This window comes from Ixodes scapularis, unplaced genomic scaffold (assembly GCF_016920785.2).
Source record: "Ixodes scapularis isolate PalLabHiFi unplaced genomic scaffold, ASM1692078v2 PGA_scaffold13__105_contigs__length_92229423, whole genome shotgun sequence".
NCBI lineage: Eukaryota > Metazoa > Arthropoda > Arachnida > Ixodida > Ixodidae > Ixodes > Ixodes scapularis.
Genome location: NW_024609839.1, coordinates 59,059,611 through 59,081,550, shown reverse-complemented (window position 1 = coordinate 59,081,550; position 21,940 = coordinate 59,059,611). Strand labels below are relative to the sequence as shown.

Here is a 21,940-nt window from a genome sequence, read left to right as displayed (position 1 = left end):
ACGCTGGCACAGAATGGAACGGAGTAGAAAAAAACTCTAGTGGGGAAGCGTACTGACGCATGTTCGAAACCCGAGCCAAATATTCTATTTTGCTCGCCTGGAGCGCTGCTCAAAACTTGAGAGCTACGGGCCTATGGCTCCGTCGTCGAACTGCCAGGCTTTGCGAGTGTAGAGGAGGCTGTGGCACGAGTGATTGCAAGCCTGCCAAAGATGCGTATACGCGCGTGCATGCTCCACGTATATGCGGCTTGTCGGCGTCGGTTGCTTCTCTTTATCACTCTAGTGGAATTCGGGCATAATGCTTTTGAAGCGCATCTGGCCTACGAAAATTGCTCGTTAGGAGTATCTTCTATGACGTTAGAGAGTATAGCTTTTCCGCGGCCGCTTGATCACTGCCGCTTCGCCATGACCTGCCGCTTCGCCAGGAGATGCATAGACACGGCCCTCCAGCCGAGTTTCCTGTGTTCGTTACTGGAAGCGCGGCCAAGCGGACACGAGCAGTGCTTTTCCGTTGCCTCGCACCGCTGTCGCTCGATCGCCCGCCAGCTACCGTGACTACGCTCCTATTCATCTCGAGCGTAGCTGTAAAAAGTAGTCCGGCTCCTCGCGTAGCGTTACTAATTTTCCCCAATCAAGTTTTTAATTCAGATATATTAATTCAGATATATGTAGGTGCGTCTTAAAGCTTTTATGTTATTTTATGAAGACGTACACGTTTCAAACGCAAAAAGACACACACCAAAAACATGGTTTATTCATTTGACAACCAAATGATGTAAGAGAACTACTTCGCGTGGCGCATGAATGATGCGCAAAAAATTATTTTTTACTTGATGCGACAACCAGTATTCGCGGCGAGAATAAAGCCCCTCGATATGTTTTCGTTTGTCTTTGCAAGTAGCGCCAAGTGCGCGAGCGCACGTGGCCCAGGTCTCGAGCGGCCCTTGGAAGCAAATGGCGGCGCAGCACTGAAACGAGCGGCCCTTGGAAGCGAATGGCGGCGGAGCACCCGCTCGTGGCACGTGTCTTGCGCATTTCCACAACAATGGTTGGCGGTACTTGTGAAAACACCTTTATCAAGGGGCTTTAGGCGAGAAGTTTGGCTATTGCCGCCTGGTGGAATTTTTTCGCAACCCAGAGTGAGGATACTACTTCCTCTGCTGGTGCAAGCATGTGCAATGCCAAGATTCTATGCACTATGAAAATTAAAACACAACCGCGTGGGTAGCAGGTGCCCTAGTAGCGCCGAGATATTTCGGTGGCGCCCTCTAATGGCTTCCATCCGTGACGTCACGACTGAGATTTGCCTCACCGTGACGTCACTGCAGTTGTTACCCTGGCTACTTACCACCAGGTGCGACGACGAGTTCGACGGTGTGTTTAAAAAGCACAGTGGAAGCTAGGAGCCATCGCAACCGGTACTAACACCGTCAAAGTTGACAATCTGACAATGCTCATATTCCCATGGTCTGGCCAGTCGTGGAAAGTTGACCGCAGCGACACTTTTGGTCGCGCACATCGCTAATACCCATAGTGCGGGAAACCGAAGCGCCCCTAGCGAGCTTCTCACCGCGGATACAGTCAGTCTAACCAAGTCCGCCGGTCCGCGCCACCACGGCTCAATACCACTCATGGCGGCCGCTCTGAGAACTTTCATTTCTCCCGGCTAAAAGGGCCACTCGGCAGGACGTTCCCAGCGGAGCGGGTACCGGAATCGAGCGCCCGGGTATTAGGGAGTTTTAGTAGATCGTTTTCGTGCAGCCGCTCTGCAGAGCGGAGCGCGGAATCGCCACTGCGCCTGCGCGCCGATGGCCTTGGCTGTAGAGTTCCGGGTAGCGGAGGGGCTTAGCGGAGCGGGAAACACGGTCTACTAAAACTCGCTATTTACCGTGGCACCGACACCGTTACCGTAGCTCACACCAACTACGCATGCGCTCGTTGAGACCCTCGTGCACAGCCGGTACCGGGGAGCTGCTACAACGGCGACGGTATTCTGAAGCGTTCCATTGGGGACTGTTAACAAACCGTTACCGCGTTCCGTGTACCGCACTACCGGAGCCTTTGAAGCTGCAGGTTTTAGGCGCGCGCACGGGTGATACCGTGACCGCGGGGCGCGCGCATAAAAGCTTCAAAGGCTCCGGTGGTGCTGTACGCGAAACACGGTAACGGTTGGCACAAGACCCTACTGGAGTGTTTTAGGAAACCGTTTTTGCACATCCGACACGGTACGAACTGCGGATGTGCGAGTCTTCTGTGTTAGCGCATGCGCAGTTCGTACCGGAGGGTCTATCGTATACCGTATAGGAGGTCCGAAAACGGTTCCCTAAACGCTCTAAATTCATGAAGAATACACCGTAAAATTATCACTGCCTGCACGAGCTTGGCAACTCCGGGTAAAAAAAAAACTTTCAGCCTTTCCACTCTGGTGAAGACGGAAGACCAGCGAAGCTGTACTATGGTGGGAATGAAGTAACGGCCGGCCGCAAGTAGGCAAGCCAGAGTGGAAAGGCTGGAAAGGTTGCCGCCGTCGCTCATAGATGGCGGTAGCTGTCCAGAGTTCTGTGTCATCAGGTGACTTGAGGACGGACACGAGCCTGCGGAAGCTAGCCCTTAAAGGGACACTGACAGAGGATTTATGCTCGCCAAGGTTTTTATTTGTACATTACATATGAGAGCCCAACTACTCAGAAAACAATCGCGGCTCGGAATTCGTTTTCTTTTTGTCCAAAAACACCCAATCAAAAATTGGCCGATTTGAGTCGCGCTCACTCTCTCCTTCGTGCCCATGTGCCGTTTTTTCATGGTTTAGACATAACCACCAAATATAATGAAAGTCGTAGGTCATCGAAGGCACGCACACACTATTAAAAATAGAAAAGAAATGTGATACCTATTTTTTGTGGCTTCTAGAAAGGTGCAAATGCGTTGTTTAGGGGAAAAAAAAGAATTATCACATCCACGTGACTTCCGCCACCTCTCTTTATATTTCTTCTTCCTCCCCAGTCCAGTTTAAGTTTCGGTTTCCAGCTGTTGCGTTTTTTTTTTTTTTTACTTTATTAAAAATATACGAGACGCTGTAACAAAATATTGATTGGTTAGTCTTCCGACATCATAATAAATCGCCTGGCAAAAAAAAAAAAAAAGATTTTGGGAGGTGCCAGTGTCCCTTTAACAACTCCGCTGTAAAAAAAAAAAAAAAAAAAAGCGGCTTAACGTTTTTGGTTTAGCCTCTGTGCAGTAAGACCCATTGCTAATGCTAAATAACCCAAGCATCAAGGAGAATGCAGGGATCGGTGTTCCACGTGCCGCACGTGCTGGCCTCAGCAGTAGTAACTTTTCTAAAGCAAAAGCCTAAAACAAATTGCATCTTGCACACGCGTTTGTCAACGCTTTATTTGGGAATTATTTACTTCGAACCTTTTATACGGGGAAGGCGTGCGCGTGTGGCGCGTGGAACACCATTCCCTGCATTCTCCTTGATGCTTGGGTAATTTAGCAATACGTCTATTTAGTGGTTTTCGTCCGTTTTTTTTTTCTTTCTTTCTTTCTCCTAATAGCGTACGTGTTTCATTTCCTGCACGCGGGCATTTCGGTTGCTATATTTTATGGTCGCTATTGATACTCAGTGCGCAGGAGGCGCTTTCTGATTGAAGTGTTCTTCTCTTCCGCGTGCCTGGCCTGCTTTCGAAGCGATGGGTCGTCAAGAAAGAGTCGCCGAGTTTTCGTGCAAATAAAGAACGGGGAAGAAAAAGAAGCCAGCGACCTCGATGCGAGAACGCCGCATCGTTCGCACACCCGGAAGTAGACTTTATTCTCAAAAGAGTTTTCACAAAAGCTTTTTTTTTCTTTGTTTGCCGGTTTGTGAATGTCGAGCGACGACGCATGAATATGTCAACGCCGGGGATAGATCGCATATCTTTTGGTGCTCACAGAATACATACGCCCTTTGTAGATAATAATAATATAATAATCGTAAAAGCAGTCTCTTCGCGTTACAGGTATACAATGTCAACTGGACGCGGAAATTAAACTAGGGGAATTAAACGCAAAACGTCGGGCTACTTGAATAGATTTTCAGAACGTCGGTCTTCTGTGAGATGAGATTTCCAACGACAGTCTCAACCGGAAAACGAAGCTATTCACAGCGCGCGTCCCTGCGGTTTCGAGAGTGTGCGTCAGTGTTGCCCGACTGCGCTAGGCTGTGGGTTTTCTCATCAGTCGAATGTGGCACGTCTGCGTATAGGCGCTATTCCGGGTAAACACTGGTGGCGGCTAAATTTCTGCGTTTGTTTCTTTTGTGTTTTATTGCGAATAGAATTTCTCAAGAAAGCACTGTACCATTTTTGGGAAGAAAAACCAACCAATGAAAGCCATTCTTGGAGTGTCCATACGCGACAGAACACAAATAAGCTTCTAGAATGTTTGCCTCATTTTATGCAAATTTGTCACGACGCCCTACACTCAGCCGCGTCAATCTACAAAGGTATTAACGGTCGAAAATATTTGACCGCACACGATAGCCGAAAGGCGTGGGTACTCTCTGCTTACAATATGAGAAGAGGTCTCATCAATCGACTAACATACTGTAAGTGCGTACCTCGCGGTGGCTCACTATCCGAACTTATTTGAGAAGTTACACGTACAGCACGTCCAGTCTACAATGTCGACCACAGCTACTTCACGGGAATGGGACGAAATCCCTACTTGTTCTAGGGCACGTTTTGAGACTGTATTTTGCATAGCACTGAAGCCAAGGAACGGGCGTGTCTGTTCCGTTCCCTACCCCGCAACGATCAGCTATTTTTTTGCGAAGACCGCGATGCTTTTCATGAGGTTATCCCAGAGGAGATAATCCTCGAAGATCGTCGAACGGCCCGAGTCACGAGCCAGTCGACGTTCTGTTTTGTTTTTTTCGTTGGTTTCGCACGAATGCCGAGCAGGCTACAAGCCCTGGTAATTCCCTGGTTTTCACAATGAAAGATACCACAAAACGGGATAAGCACTCTGGATAGGCAAATAAAGTTGAAATCTTTCAAGAGAGGCCAGCGAAATCCGAATACAACACTGGTAAACAGTCGCGCTGGTTGGGTTTCCACAAGTAGCGATGGATTAAAAACTTGTTGCCCTCTGCATTATTTTACGTGGGTTATGAATCCCAGCACTAGTATATGATGGTTCAATAGATGCGGCGGTTCGAGCAAAAAAAGAATTCGAATAGCATCGACGGCGATTTTGATATACAACTGATGCTATTATGATGTACTATTGATAATTTTGAGTTACCTGGTATGCGGCTAAAAAAAGTGTTTGAATCATCTATTGGTGCATGTAACGAATTTTTACGATCAAATCTATGGATACCTAGCTAAAATATGTGGCCGGGCCAACTATAGATAACTTACAGATTACGTTACAGCAATGTTCTTTTTGTTTTTCAGACTGAAAATTTCTAGACACTTTAACATTTCTTACAATCACTGGTTTCTTTCTAGATAGAAAACAGCTGCGCGCCTACAGGTAAAGACATAATAGACATGGAGTACGAGATGTAAGCACTTAAAGTTGTTTTGTGGTGTGATCATCACCGAGGCAGAATAGTAAACAAATTTGTGGAACAAACCCGGCTTCACTTCTCCAAGAGACGTTTTCAGGGACTCTCGTAACTCGCGGTTGAAGCTTTAAGGGGGTGGTGTAACGAGTTTCATGTTTCCGGTAAACACCGCTATATATATTAAATCTTGATGGTCATCATCTGCACAACACACGTTGCTTTCTCTCCACACAACGGCCGTCGCGAAAACGAATTCCAAAAAGACAAGCAGCGTTGACCCCTTCCACCCAAAGACAGAACCAGCGGTCACGTGATCTGGGGCCGATTATACGCCGCCAAAGTTCCTCAAGCCAAATGCTCCGGTGTTGGAAAAGCACGGGGAAAGCGCCGAGTTCCGGGCAATGCCGATTGTATATACGAACCACTACCCGAGTGCTCTTCGAGGCGTTGATTGTCACGAGTCCCGAATCGAGTGCTCACACAGAGCTTGAGTCCAATCTATGCGCCTAGCTCTGATAGAAGGATAGTGGGTAGACCGCAAAGCAAGCTCCCTTGAGGTCTACCCACTATCCTTCAATCAGAACCAGTAAGAGCTTGGCGTTCGGACGTCACCAGAACCCCCGCAAAAGAAGCAGACGAAGTTGCGCCCCGTAGAACTTGCATTCGACTATCGTCAGCATGGGATAATCAAGCCTGAGTTAGCACTGCAATCCCCGTGACTACGTCCTCAAGTTTTGCGAAGGAGAGACTGAAAGGGGAAGTCCGCTTTTGTTTTTGAAATAAGAAGCGTCTTTGTCAGTGGCGTTGCGTGCGAGTGCCAATAAGTTTAGGAAGAGTGATAGATCGACCCCTCGAGTGCCGGACAGTTCGCTTTCACAATAAAGTTTTTTTTTTTTTTTTTCTCTGTTGCGTCTATTCAACTTGATCACTGCACGATAGAAAGTTATAGATTTTGCTCCGTACATGTCGGCATATCGGAGCTCCCGATTAACTCAACTGTTGCATTCTGTCCCCAGGATCAAGACCAAGACCGTGACCTGTACAGAAATCAACCGCAGGCAGCAGCACGTCGCCATCGGCGGGCGGCGGAGGCAGCAGTTGTGAAGTGGCAGCTGGAACTGTTATCTCGTGACCGAAAAAAAAAAAAGTCATCCAGGCTACATTGGCAAAACACATTCCAACAGTGCCCGCTTACGGCAAATCCACAAAGGGTGGAAGAGGGCTCGAACATTTTTGTGTCACAGGGTTCTCGTGTATACCGTAAAATCTCGAATGAACGCCCACCCCCAGAAAAAAAAGGTAACAAAAAAAATATATATATATATATATTATATATATCTTTTTACCTGCTATCGTGGCAAGGGGAGTGGTAACACAAAATGTGATGCAGCGCCGCCGTTTCTGGCGCCCCAGCAACTCCGGTACCAGAACTTTGAGAACGAGACATATCGGAACAGAGATGGAAGAGTCGCGTCGCTCTGCGGCTTCCTCGTGAACGACCCTATTCAGAAAGCGCCGCGAAGTGGGCGAAAAAAGCAAAAACTTTTAGCCTTTCCACTTAGGTGAAGGAAGAGTTCAGCGAAGCTGTACTACGGTGGGCCCGCAAGTCGGCAAGCCGGAGTGTAAAGGCTCGAAAGGTTGCGCCATCTATGAGCGACGGCGGCAAGCGGACAACCGGCAAACACAACACTCTGAGCAGCTATACCGCCATCTATGAGCGACGGCGGCAACCAGAGTTTTGTGTCGACATTTCTTTGCGGGGGACACGATGCGGGGGACACGATCCTGGGGAAACTAGCCCTTAACAGCTCTGCTGTAGTAAGAGAGCGTATGGTCGACACAAAAAGTGAAAGCTCGGAGTTCGCTTAGCGCGTGCTGCGACTAGAGCGCGTCGCTGGCGGCGCTGTGTTTGATCACGTGACATGATACGCGGAATAAACTCGGAACTACTCGAGCAAGACGTTCGGCTGGCGCTACTTGAGCGTTCGGTTGGCACTCGCGGTTTCCGTTTCAGAAGTGTGTAACCGAAAACGGTTAGGAGTTAGATGTATAGCTAATTCAGCGTTAAAATATGAGGTGGTTGATCGTTCGGGATTTTAGGGTATTTTTAACCTTACCCAGGAATAGGAATGATCTGACTTTTGGTCACTACCATCTCAACTCGCCGACTCAAGTACCACAGCCGGGGGACACAGTATGCAAAGGAGACAGGTGCGCCAAACACTTCAATGAATGCACTATCCCCGTCTGTGGCTATATGGAATCTTCGCTTTCCCGTGACACTACTCAACTTTCCAATGGTCCGCGACTATCTCTTTCCATGGTCCATCCATGATCCCAGCAGCCACCGTGTCCGAGCGGGTCTTTCATATTGGTGGAGACTGTACCTCGCAGAAACACGTTCCAATGTTGCAACTGGAAGCGGACGGATTGACAGACTTCGATGGCCGGAAGACGTAAGACTGTGAACGAAGACGCCCCGAAGCCGAAGCCACAGCAATGCCCTTTCCCGTTCTTACCCGCTCGTAAATATCTCGCAACATTTTTTTTTTACATTGCGTATCGTCGGTTTGAAGTGCGGTGTTTTCGCTTTCTGGCGATGAGTCAGCAAATCTCTTCTGACGCGCCATCAGGCCGCACCTTAGCGCCGTGAGCAGTCAATCAAACTTTGAGCACCCATTGCCATTTCACGATCGCTACTCGGCTGGCGGGTCACGGACTTCCAGCAGACAGGCTTTCGCTTCGATGGCGCGGCAGGGAAGTATCCAGTGACAACGTGCATAAACGACGGTATTCAGACACACGCACGTCTTCTGTGGGGCGATGACGTCAGACGTTCATCCCTCTCATTGTGCCTTTTTACCTAGTGGGCTGTGCAGCGCGTTCTGAACTCGCGCAATAGCTCTTTTTCACGAAATATGGAGACGCTGTTGCGTCCACAGCCGTGACTGGGCATTTCTTTCGCGTGGGTGATAAGAGCTGGAAAAATCTATAAAAGCAAGAGCTGCTTTATTTTTTTTTTTTTTTTAAATCTTGTTTTGTACTTTAGAGGCTTTGTTACCGCGCGTAGACAAGCACTGACAGGCGCTTGTAAACAATCGCGGCTCAAGCATGATGTATCCAAACACAAGTTTTAGGCAGAGGCAAAGGGTTTTCAGGTTTATTTGACGCCGTGCATTTCCTCCCCTTCAGCGTCTACATGTACCAACGGTCCGTGCCACGGGGTTCGACTTCGAGAAGTACAAAAGCGCACGTACACACATCTCGTCGGCAGTCACAATTCGCACTGGGGTCTCGTGTGTGTGTAAATAAACGCGGCAGACAGAATGTCTACCCGAGTCCACCTCATTCTTCGCGAGTGTTCTTCCAGACAAGACATGGCTGCCGGTGTCCACGAGACGTCGCGAAAAAAGTGAAGCCCAAACAAGAACCCAAAGTGTGAGCATACACATGCACGGACACGGTCAAAACAAAATAGAACGCACGCCCCTTTCCTCGTTTCGCTCGCTGGCGTCCACATTCCGTTTCGCCTGGCCACCGGCCGCAGCCGCCTTTACGGGCCATCCCAGTGCTGTCAACGTACCACGTGACTATACGCCTTGCGCACGTCTGTAGGTCACGTGACACATGGCATTTAATCGGCTACGATGGCTCGTAGCGTCCACCACAGTTCATCGTAAGGCGAAACGGAGTATAGACGTACACCTGCAACCACGCCCTCCCACGGGTACATTCCACACTTATGGGCACAATTGACGTCGAGGCATGCACCAGACAGGTAGTCGTGCATTCTAGTTTATTCCGTCCACCACTGACGTTATTTTTTTTAGTTGACTTGAGAGGGCGCAGCTGCGACATGGTAATCTTTATATTAGTAAGGAGAAGGTTCAAATACCTAGCTACGGTCACCGACATCTTCGGAACGGAAAGCGAGCTGGAAAGAGGAAAGCCTCTGTTCTGTCTCCAGAACGAATCTCCCTCCCTGCTTGTATTAGCGTCGCGACCGCCGGTGCAGGTTCAAAAGTCGCGCGGACCGTTCAAACATCCTAGCAAACAGTAAGTTCAGAACTGGAGCCGAGACTAACCAATAATTCCTTATCGTTCTAAAGAAGTCGGTGACCATTCTAGAGTTGAAAAGCAAATCTGAACATCAGGACCCCCATCCTCTCCCGATGGAGTGAAAGAAACCAACGACTTCAAGAACAGCTGGTGGCCTAGTGCTGACTGTTACGGGCCGGTGCCCACAGCCTCGGCCCAGCCTTGAGGAGTAAACGGTAAACTAAGTTTTATGAGGATCCAATCCGATGTCACCTCAAAAGCAACGTCAGCACGACGAGTAAAGTACGACAGTCTGCAAGGCGCCCAGAGCACACACACAAAAAAAAGCGAGGATCAATCCACCGAAGCCCGAGATTGCCCTTCTCCACTGGCCGGCCGAGGACCCGTGCCCACGTCACCGAAGTACGACCCCAGGTCCACGGGCAGTCTTGAGGATGCGCCGTCTCAAGACGGGCCCGGCCTTCGTTGCGCCGGTGGCTGATAGTACTGCTGCTGGGGCCGACCATTGCCAAACCCCGGTTGTTGCTTATGATGCTGGGCAGGCCGTCCCCTGTACCCATGGTCGTAATTCTCGGCGGATCGTTGATGATGCTGCTGCTGCTGATGGTGGTGGTGGTACGCCTGCTGATGCTGGTGCTGGGGCGGTGGCTGGTGCGTCGCGCCCGACGACTGACCCAGCATCATGGCTTCGAGGTAGCGATAGTCTTCGGAATCCTTGTTGCTGCTGAACTGGCCTTGTGTCTGCGGATGGCCTCCTTGATGGCGGTGGTGGTCTGTCCGCGACGAGCTCATCTGGCCCTTATCCTGTCCAGGAAAAAAAAGGACATTACTGTCGGGGCGGGTGCCTCGTAAACACGTACCTCTCCCCTTGATAATATGTTCATCACAATTGCTCCCCGACACTTCGCGAGTTTTAAGCTCTATATAATAGTCTGTTTCAACGTAAGAAAAGCTCCTCCCAGAAAGCCCTCCACTCTTTTCATTTTAGCGGAGCAAAAGCAGGAGAAAAGGAAACAATCAAGGCAAGCTTTGTTGAAGGGGCTGACCTGCTATCCTCAACCTGCAACAAACTATAGCTTCACTACACTGTAGCCTCACTACAGGTACCGACAGGATGAGAACAACAAGGCGTCTCTTGCAGATGCCCTGCCTCCACACGCGATGGTTGCCTTCCGCCGTGCTTTGGTCGCGTGTGCACGCTCGAGGCTGTCGAGATGCCGAAGCGTTAAAAAAGGCAGTAAGCTCGCGCTGGAGGCGGGACAACTTTTGCCGTTCTCATACAATCGAAACAACCAGGCACGAAAACCAAGCTCGAGAGAACCGGAGAAAAACAGAAGCAAGACAAAGACGGGGGGAAATTATGATATCATTTAAAGGGACGCCGAACCAAACATTTCAGTGTTTATAATAAGTGGCGCATGATCTTTCCACGATCCAGCAGGCGCCGGTGTGCGCGAGCACACGCAACGAAATTGACGTTATATCCCATCAACGGATGAATGGGCGTGAATGGGGGATATGATGACGTCAATTGCTGGAATCAAAATTTATAACTGAGGTAAGTACCACTACTATTGTGGTTTTGATGACAGTCCTTCGATACAAAGAGAAAAACAAAGAAAGCCTGCGATGGTTTGCTCGCGCTAACAGCGTCGCGGAGTGCACGTACTTCGTTTGTATCAGGGGTTGAGGTATTGCCACGTCTTTCATAAAGCTAAGGCCGGTGAAAAAAAAAAAGTAAAAGTATATGGCCGCGAGTCATTAAAGAAGTTATGAAACGATTTTTCTGCTTTCACTAAATACCTACTTGGAATCACTCCCTAACAAAATAACTGAATAAACTTGCCTTAGTTTTTGTTACTAGGAATGACAGTCGCCAAAAAAATTCCGAGAAATATGAGCATCGTTCATCCACTCAACTGGGAGCCAGAACAAGCGGTCACGTGGCGTGGCACGCGCTGGGGTTGGCAAAGTAGAAAACACGTTCCGAGCTCCAGGCATTTTTAGAGTTTGGTTATGATTTTTCTACTTTCGCTAAATGCTACTTGGAATCACTCCCTAACAAAATAACTGAATAAACTTGCCTCAGTTTTTCTTAATGGGGATGCCAGTCGCCAAAATAAATTCGAGAAATATGAGCATGGTTCATCCTCTCAACTCGGAGCCAGAAATAAGCGGTCACGTGGCCTGGCACGCAATGGGGTTGTCAAAGTAGAAAACACAAGCCGGGCTCCAGGCATTGTTAGAGTTTGGTTATTCTCATCACCGCAGTGGTTGGACAAGAGTCACTACCCGAGAGTGCGCCGAGACATTGATAGTCACAAGCCGAAGTCGAGTGCTCACGCAATCCTCGCGCACAATCCATGAGCCGCGCTCGACTGTCGTCAGGCCGGTGGCTTTGATCCCACAATTACGGCATGAAGCTTTGCGAACGAAGACTGAAAGAAATAGTCCCCTTTTATCCTCGCAATTTCACCGCGACAAAAAAGCTTCTGAATCAGAGGCGGTCCCCGTGCGAGTATACTTGGGCCAGACTAAGACCAGTACGCCTCTGTAAAGTCATGAACATTCCGACTCGATATCGTTTCATGACCCCTTTAAGCATCGTAGCTACTGACAAGGTGCCCATCTTCTCCTTTCCTTGTGGTTCAATAAACGATTTGACGAACTGACTGCACGACTTACCCATTGGCCGGGTGCCACCGTCTGCACGTCCGAACAAAGCACCTCCTCGTGGTTCCCGTAGTCGACGAACTTCACCACGCAGGTGTTGCCGTTGGAGGACACCTCGTGCACCACCGCCCTGTAGAACTGGAGACATAAACATTGTGTGAAATATTACGCTGCAATACCGAAACTAAACATTACGCGCCCAGTGGCAGGAAGCAGACCCTACTGGAACCAACGGGAACGGATTGGATCCACCCGTACCCGTGCGGATCCAGTGCCATGCGTCTCACTGGAACCGACTGGTTACACCCAGACCCGCATGGTACCAGAACGGATCCGCGCGGATCCGACAGAACGCAACGTAAGCTTAGAATGGCAACATTTGGTATACTCAGTACAAAACGGGCGCGATACGCGACAGAAACCCGAGGGAGAGGAGAAGATGAGAACGTGCGACGGCATGAGAGCGCCGATCTCTTGATTGGAAGGAATAGTGGGTAGACGGAAAGGCTAGCTCGAACGCGCGCTCGGATGCCGAACGCAGGTATCCGGCGTTTGAACGCGAGACGCTGCGCGAGGAGCAGACGATTGGTCACTCTGATTGGAGGGTGGAGAGAAAGGTAGCCATGCAGCGTCCGCGTCTACCCCCCATCCTTCCAATCAGAGTTCGGAGCTCCGAAGTCGCCGCACTCTCTTCATCTCCTCTCCTTCAGTTTCCAGCCGTATTGGAGATCGGTATAACTCGAAAGAGAGATTTTCCTGAGCTTCGGATACTCAGGATGCTCAGGAGATGTCGTTTTGTTCTGTCGAAGGCTATTTTCATTTTCTTTTCTTGTTTAAGATTTACGGAGGACGGATAACTGTTTCCTTCGATTTCAGGTATAGTGTGTCACAGAATTCGACTATTTTTTTCTCTTTTTTCTGGAGTTTTCGCGAGGGAGCGCATCCTGTCGTCGGTCGTCCCTTGCCCCGCGGGTTGAGCGGGAGAGCTATAGGGCCATCGGCTGGTGCTGTTTCGCGGCCCATGCTAATTGGGAACCGCGGGTTGGGTCCTCTCGAGGAGGGTGCGGCGATATTTTTTGTCCCCGACTCGGGAGGTTTTTTTTTGTTGTTGTAGTCTTGTTGAGGAAAAAGAGGGGAAAGGGAGGACCTCGGCTTGGTTCCGAGCCGAGTCAAAACACTGTATGCCGAAACTGGACCGGTGGGCGGACGCGACGCGAAAGTTGGGAGCGACAGCGGGTGCGGGGGAAGGCGGAACGCGGGAAGACCTCGGCGCGGCTCTGCGGGCCCCCAAGTGTGTGTGCTCGTGGATGAGTGTGGTGCCGAGGAACATTCCACGGAGCATTCAAGCACGCACAGACTTTCCCGTTCCGACCAGCGTCGCACGGGGCCCGCGTCACCCACACCACCCTCCGGACCCAGGTACGCTTCACTCACACTTGTAGAATTGTATGCCATATAGAGCTATTATTGTGCTATACTTTTTTTTTTGTTTGTTTGTTCGTGCCTAGTGTCCAGTGTGAACAACGCCGTTAAACCATTGCTGCGCCGGTTATTTCTTTTATATGTGAGTAGCGCCTGCGCGCTAAGGAAAGCATTGTTTTCTTTTTCCTTGAACTTCATTGTGTGTAAATGCGCCGCGCGCGAAAGGAAAGGGTAAGAGTTGGTTTGCGTTTATTTCTTTTTTTTTTTTTGTTGCGTTTGGTGTAGGCGTTCCAGTTTGAACGTGATTCGAGCAAATCGTTCATTATTTAAACGCAACGTCTCCGTCTCGTTCCTCGCCCTTCACAGTGAGTCCGTCCACCAGGACGTGGACATATCGTCCGGACAGCGGTCCTAACAAAATAATAAATTTTGTTTGCATGGGGATCTTTTAATTTTCCGAATCCGTGACGTAGAGCTTCAGATAACTGGCGACAATGATTTTAAGTACCAAGATCTAGGCTAGGTGGCGCGAGCTACCGCCCGTCATGAAGGGTGCAGTCGCTTAGCATCCATCCATCCACGCGAATGACTGAAGTGTCTTTAGCTTGAAGCATAGCTCATTTCGTGGCTCTAACGCCATGCACTTATATACAAGGGTATACAACTATAGGAAATTTATCTGCAGTCAGAAAATGTCACTTTATTATTTTTTTATTTTTTTGTTAGAAGAGCTAAGGTAAGGTAGAAGACACGGTACTACGTCTTTATAGCAGAACGAATCGCACCGCTCCTCCCCCACCCCTAATCCAAGCCCGTGAGCATCCTCTTCTACCACCACGTGACATCATCGCATTCGGATGGCGCCAACGGAGCAAGTGGGCCGAGCATCCTTCGACGCATTCACCGAACACGAGGCCCAGCGGGACGCTCATCCAGCACTCGTGTTCAGGCAGTGTCCGCGCTCGATCTGACTGCGATGACGTCGAAGCGTCAACGCACGGGCTTTGACTATTCTATACTCGTATTCATCTCAAAAAGCCGTAATTAAAAAAAAAAAAGATAAAAGGCCCGCCTCTTCTTTTAGTGCGTTACTAATTTTCTTTCTTATGAGTTAGATTAAGACATATGTAAGCGCATCTTAGATTAAGTTTAATTTATTTTGTCTAGACGTCCACGTTTCAAACATCGAAAGCGCTTCCTTCGACAACCAAAGCTTGTAAAAACTATAAGTAAAATGCCTTTTTTTTTCCCTTCGTGTGGCAACGAGTATACATGCTGTTGGTGTAACCCGTAAGAAGCATACCAGAAACGTAAAGGACCGAAATAACAAAAAAATATAGTTCTAGACTCGGTTTTTTTTTTCTTTTTCTTTTACGAAAAAAACAAAACAAAACAAAGAAAAAAAAAAAAAAAAAAAACGCGAGAACGAAGCAATCTTCCTTGCTCCTCCCCTCCAGGGATTAATATCGGTATCCCAGCTCATGTTGTGGCTGCTGGAAGTCGGCAAGAACTTGCTTCCCTTATCTAGATGTTTCGATCAGTGGTACAACTGAACTGTATTGGAACAGTCGTATGGATGTGTGTGTGTGTGTGTTTTGTCAGTGTTTCCACGTGTTGTGTAATTTCCGCTCCTATTCTGGTCCCCTATCTTGGTCATACGCATAGACCGATAGTATTTCATATTAAGAAATAAAATAGTCAAAGCAGACAAAGCAGGATGGTATTAATGTTGTTTGCAAGCCCCTTTAAGAAATCCGCATTATTTTATTTATTTATTTTTTACACGAGTTAGGTTGAAACGGGCAAGCAATCTCTACTTGGGGCCCCGGTCAGATATGTATGAAATTTTCCCCAAGAGTCTTCTTAAACACCCTCATTGGTGATAATGGAAGGAACTATAGACTAATGAAGGCAAGGATTAAATCCAACGGCATTAGAAATTCGTTCGTCACTGTGTTGGAGCTTAAATTAATCCGAGAATGGACAGTTGGGCTAGTCGGTAAGCGTTCACGGTGAAAAAGGCCACAGAGAAGAGAAATGCATACAGGACAAGGCGCTCTAACTTAAAGTCATCTTGCCGCGTAAGAAAGCAAGCCGCACTTTTGTCGATTTCGAAGCACTGATGCACAGAAACGCGAAAAACGCACAAACACACACATAACAAAAGACCGCGCGCAAGAGAGGGAGAAAAAAGAAAGAAAGAGATCGAAGGGTATACATTATGCTGGTATCGCGCAACATCTGGGCGAAGCTTGAGATCCATTGAGAGCCGAAGAATCGTTTATTTTTTTCGCAAGACTTCTCCGATTCTTTGTGGTTTGTGAACAACTCACGAAAGTTACATCGTTCAAAACAACGCACTCTTTAAACAGGAAAGCGCACGCCCCGTAAGAAAAAAAAAAGTGTTCATAATACAACAACGACAAAACGTTCCATTGTCTTCCAGCGGCGACTCGCTAAGCCTAATGAGGAGGAACTTCACGGAGCCGTGGCGCGTTCCCGGTTCGACGTTCCGAATCTCCGCAGCGAAGCGTCACGATCTTCCTTGAGCCCGATTCGTCTTCGCTTAAGCAACAGCAACAAAACACTACCCAACGTGCACGAGCGAGGATATACTCAAAACTCGCGACCTTGAACGATACCTTGTTTCCGCTACCTACCTGTTTACGTGTAGCCACGGTCAATAAAGAGCGCATATATTTTTTTTTTTTTTTATTTCCTAGAAGTATGCTATGTTGAAATCATCAATGGGGATAAGTCATCACCTTCTATACAAATGAGGCCTTAGTGGTGGTGAGTTTGCTTCGTCGCCATTCGGAAGCCAGTGGGAGGCACTGCCGTATACGGAAGGGCGTTCCAAAGCACCACGTTTCTATAGAACGCGTTTCGACATTTAGGCTTTCCATGATCGGAGCCATCTACTTAAAGGGATGAGGGGAAAATGTGCAAGAGATAGTCGAAACAAAAAAATAATTGGAACAAATGTGATCTGACGACTCGACACGTATAGTTCAATCTGGATACTTTTTTCACTCGATCACTTTATTTCATCTACGGATTATGCGGCACAATATTTCACCAAAATACGCAAACGTAACTTAACGTAAACAACATGGTCCAATCTTAGAAACGTAGCGGGAACGCGTTTCTTTCGAACCACAAGAACTCGTAAACAGGAACTCGTTCCAAGATCGAGAGGGAACAAGAAACGAGCTTTCGTTCCTGTTTTAGAGGAACGTGTATACAACACTAGGTGGAGCAAGCTACCGCCCGTTACGAAGGGAATAGCCAGTAACATCCATTCATTCATCCATCCATCCAACACATCAGACTCCGAGTGCTGCGTCATCGGCGTTCGATTACGACTCGTGCTTGGTCAATGGGAACTCGAACCTCTGCCGAAAAGTTGGGTTGTGTATATGTTTATACAGCCTAAAACTTGGTCTGCCTCGACGGGCGACGAGCCTCCCAACTATAGATGAGCAATTCAGCCAGTGCAGTACAACCGCTAGCCTGGGGTCTTTAACGTGCATCACGCAGTAGAGGTGCACGACCGCACGCCGGTGCGATGCCCATCCAGATCGAAACGGGAGGGGGTGGGGATTGAACCCAGGATCTTGAATTCGAACCTCTGCCGAAAAGCCAACCACGGTTTAATAATACACAGGGTGTTCCTTCTTTCTATTTTTTTTAAAAATTAATATATTTCTTTAAAAAGAGCCGTAAAAGCTACATTTATTCGGTTTGTGCAGGCGAGTTATACGGCCAGGGGGAAGTAGTATAGGGGGCTAATTGTAACGATCAGTCGGCTAATTAAGCAAAGCTTGTTAATTAACTTTTAATTAGTAAAAATAGACATATGGTTCCAATTAGAAACTTGCCGAGCATCATCGAAAACCGCTTAATCAACTATTTTTAGAAAGGTATAAGGCACGGGCAGCGTTTTACTGCCTTCTGTAAAAACGTTCCATTTGGACGCGTTTCTAGGTTTCGGTTTCTTATCGGAGCGCATCTCTGCGCCCGCGGTCCTGCTGCCCAGTGGCCGAGACGCGCAACACGCGAGAGAGGGAGGCGAGGGGGTGGCTTTGCGCCACGACCACCGGGGAGAAGGACCACGGGCGCAGAGATGCGCTCCGATAAGAAACCGAAACCTAGAAACGCGTCCAAATCAAGCGTTTTTTCAGAACGCCGTAAACTGCCTACCCGTGCCTTATATCTTTCTATAAAAATAGTTGATTTAGCGGTTTTCAATGACGCTCAGCAAGTTTCTGATCGTTACGATTAGCCCCCTATATCATGCCCCCCCCCCCCCCCCCCCCCCCCCCCGGGCCGTATAACTCACCTCCACAAACCGCATAAGTGTAGCTTTCACGGCTATTTTTAAACAAAACTGCTAAGCCTAAAAAAAAAAACTATTTTACACGGCGACGCCGACTCACCGCTCGTGCCTGTACGCTCCGCGTTGGCCTCCTTTCGGTGAAGCCCAAAGATCGAGCACTTGGGCATTGTCATCAAGGAAGTGATGGTAAAAGCCGTCGACAAAGCTCGTACCACTTCACGTGTCGCCATCACTCACATTTGGTTTCGCAGCAGACGATGCAAACTATCGTATCCATTCCAGCACGTAACGTGTGTGTGTAAGCGTGAAGATACATGTTCTCGAACGCGAGAAATAAAACAAATCTCGTGAAAAACAGGAACCGCGTATAGGTTATCTACCGCGTCTTGTGCTGTACGCGGAAACTTCGTTCGATAGTTTGGCATCTCGCACGTCGATGTACCGATTCAATGACGCTGCCTTCGATAAACGAAATGGAATAATTGAATGCTTTAGTTCTTGAACAAGTGCTAAAAAAGATAAGGCCGAAAAAAAAAAAAAGGCAAAAAGATTGTAACAGGGAGAATATGTTGGTTTTCTATTTTTCATGCCAATGTCACCCATTACGTCACATGGTTCTGAGAGCAACACATCACCTTCTAGAGCTTTCTCTTCGGCAAACTAACACTAGAAACCTACACTCACTGACGCTTCGTCTCCTCCCGAACGTGTTTGAAGACGGTTCACAGGGATTATCAATGTCAAGATATTTTGCGGGCAAGGGCAACCTACTAGTACCACATGCCGGCATCAGAGTTTCTAAAGTATAAGCTGTCCTAGCTGTAGTAACTACAACTATGACAGATTATACTTAAGAAACTGGAATCATGTTATTTTTTTAATGGACGCCATTTACATGATTCGCTGTCTTCACTGAAGCTTGTCAACGCAGCTGTTGATTCAGCGCTGCTTTTAAGCTTTCGTGCTTCCTCCCGGTCCAGTCGCTCTCGATGCCCTTATTTATTCGTTCGGTTTTGTTGTACAATACGTCACCCATTCCAAGAGTGCAATTCGAATCTGAGTTGGACGTATCTGTGAAAAAATATTTCCCGTGAAATTACCACTTTTCGACAAGCCATCGGGCACCAGTATGCGCACGATTGTACCGTTGCTTGTCTTTCTTTCTAGGCTTTTCTCTGTAATCCTTCGAGAGTGTACAACGTTTATTGGCCTTAGCGATGTTTACGGACACGTCACAACTAAGGATTATTATTTTGGTTTCAATGTATTTCTTGACTAGGAGACAAAATCACCACATTCACTCGCAAGAGGATATCTGCTCACACACTCTCCCCACCAAACAAAGTATCATCGAACGACCGCCTAAACACGCACGTAGCCATCACGACCCCCACGACTTCATAACGTAACGATGCCGACTGTCGGCCACTGGAGCGAACAGCTCTTTCCTTCGGCAAGACTCTCACCCCAACTCAGCCGACGAAAGGCGCAACGAACTATACCCTCGTTTCACCTTCCGATGGACCACGGATGAAACTACGAGCCAATCCGAGCCAATCCGAGCCGATCCCACCATCACGCGAGTGCCACCAGACCTTTGAGGGAGGCGCGCAGCACGTGGTCACGTGATCCGTTCCCAGCACCCGACTGGCTGGGACGGGCTCGTAGACTCCGCTGCGATCCACGGTAAGGTAAACCAAAGCGGCGCGCAGCAAGCGTCGTCCGCGTGTGACCGGCCGAATTCCAACCGTGCCTTCAGAAACAACAGCAGAGCGGACCTGCTCCAGAGCGGCGCGGTCTGAAACAATGGACTCTTCAAGAGACAAGAGAGAGACACCGATAACAACACCGTAGGCACAAAAAGCGACGGGCGCCGAACCGACAACAGGTTGCCCAAGGACACCCGCCGTGCGAGACGTGCCAACGCACCGCGATAGAACTCGAGGAAGAGGAGAGGAGACAGGGCAAGAGCCCGTGCACAGCAACGCCCAAAAGGAGGGATGTCGGAGGCTGATACCAGGGCGGACATGACGCTGCATCTTGTTTCTTTCTAATTTTGCATTATTTTTACCGTTTTATTCGGGCGTGTTTTTGTGTTGTTTTTTTCGCTGCCTTCGTGTAACTTCTCCTCTTGTTCTGGTCGACTCGCTTTCCGAAAGAGTCTTCGAGACATCTTCAGGCCTCGATCTCAGTGGGCCATACAGTTCATTTCTACGGCTCAGAGATTCCAAGGAGGAAAAGATGCGCCGTTTTCCCATGCATTCCGACTGACGTAAAAAGAAAGGTGGACGACGGGCCCGTATTTGTATACCTCCCATTGTTAGAGACCAGGCTTTGTTTATCCTGCTATGCCTGGCTGGACCATAGGGAAGAGCACGTGGAAATGTTATTAAAGGGAAATCTGAGCGTCTTATTTTTAGGTACCAAACTAAACATATTTTTGAAATACCGCAGGCTTTACTCTTCCCGGCAGGCTATTTATTATCTATACCAGGGGTCTCAAACTCATTCGAGTGTGGGGGTCGGTTAGTCCACCCCTGAAAGTCCCAGGGCCAACCTAAAACGGGAGGGGGGGGGGGGGGGGGTCCTTTCTTGAGAAGGGACTTCGTGCTCTCTGCTTTTTGGAAACTCGCAGTTTGGCAGATATCTTTATCTTTCATTGGTGTATGGTACTACCTTGGGCCCTTGGGTTATATAATATCACGATTTAAAATTGTACCACCCCACTAACGTGCTGCCATTTTTTTAAAAGACCAAGAGAGGAAGCACGCTATCCTTCCTGTATTTCAATTTCCTCGAGAACTATTCCAATTCAACATGTTCCGAAAAAAATTTTAAAAATCGTAAGTCAGTTTTTGCATTAGTAATGGTTTGGTAGCGGCAGTTTGAGAAAAAGAAAGGGCTTCTATGTTAATAGTGATAATTTTTGAAGGCGAGAATCTCGACCTCGTAGGTTTTATCTATGACAGTTTCTCCGGCTGAGCTCGAGTTCGTGCAGCCCAGATCCGTCCTTGAGCGAAGAAAACCTGGGAAGCAAAACTTAAAACGAAACACGAGGCAAATGAAAACAAAATAGTACTATAAATTGCCTGATACGTTATAAAAACAGAGCTACACGTCGAACGGAAATGAATCGGCGCATGCCATTTCTAGCACTCGAGACATGGGAACGGGTGCTCGAAGCCCGTTGCTTGCGGGCCGTATCCCAGCGAGTCGCGGGCCGCGTGTTTGAGACCCCCGATCTATACCATCAAAGTAGCTACTGCGAAAACGAGAAATCAAGATGATGTCAAAACAAACATTAAAACTGTCCCGCGTATCGTATAATAAAGATATCGTATAACTTGTAAGTCGAGCATGCAGTCTAAAAAAACAATAACAACAAAAAACCGGCATACCTTGCTCATGTTTTTTTTTTTCTTTGTTTCGTTTTGCTCGCGTGAGCTTAACCAGACATTTATTCCGCGTCGTCAAACTTCTCGTAACGCGTCGGGTACAAGCTGCATAATGCCCCATATTACATCTGACGTCACGTTTCTAGTGTTGCAAGTAAATCCCCTCTCAGATCCAATTTACAACTTCAAACCTGCTGAACCAAGTTTGAGGCAAATAACCGACCATCAAAATTTCGCCATCACACCGCCATCACACCGCCATCACACCGCCATCACACCACCATCACACCGCCATCACACCGCCATCGAACAAAAGACACTGTGTTGGCAGCAGACATAACAGAGAGTTTTAAGGAACCGTTCTTTGCACATCCGATATACGGTTACGATGGGCCCTCCCGTACGCACTGCGCACGCGCGAGTCTTCTGTGGTGGCGCATGCGCAGTTCGTACCGGAGGGCCCACCGTACCGTACCGGATGTGCAAAACCGGTTCCCGAAA

At 48.3% G+C, this 21,940-nt stretch overlaps 2 protein-coding genes and 1 pseudogene across 3 annotated transcripts in view; 2 read left to right on the top strand and 1 right to left on the bottom strand.

The window, feature by feature from the left end:
• The window catches only part of LOC8028489, a 63,304-nt gene extending 47,058 nt beyond the window's left edge, over positions 1–16,246 (top strand). Inside the window, exon 6 of one of the 2 annotated variants that reach the window (XM_040212651.3) lies at positions 16,152–16,246. The gene's annotated coding sequence lies outside the window, so the exon portion shown is untranslated. Of the gene's footprint in view, positions 1–6,567; positions 8,883–16,151 lie in introns of those variants that run through there. The other variant, XM_029980874.4, reaches the window with a different exon arrangement.
• LOC120841695 lies at positions 7,623–8,204 on the top strand (annotated as a pseudogene).
• Positions 8,683–21,940, bottom strand: part of LOC8028494 (tudor domain-containing protein 3) — a 96,526-nt gene continuing 83,268 nt past the window's right edge. The window contains exons 12-13 of the mRNA XM_029980404.4: positions 12,296–12,421; positions 8,683–10,414 (exon numbers count right to left, since the gene is read on the bottom strand). Coding sequence (XP_029836264.2) covers positions 10,055–10,414; positions 12,296–12,421 — 486 coding nt within the window. The 3' untranslated portion in view covers positions 8,683–10,054. The remainder of the gene's footprint in view (positions 10,415–12,295; positions 12,422–21,940) is intronic.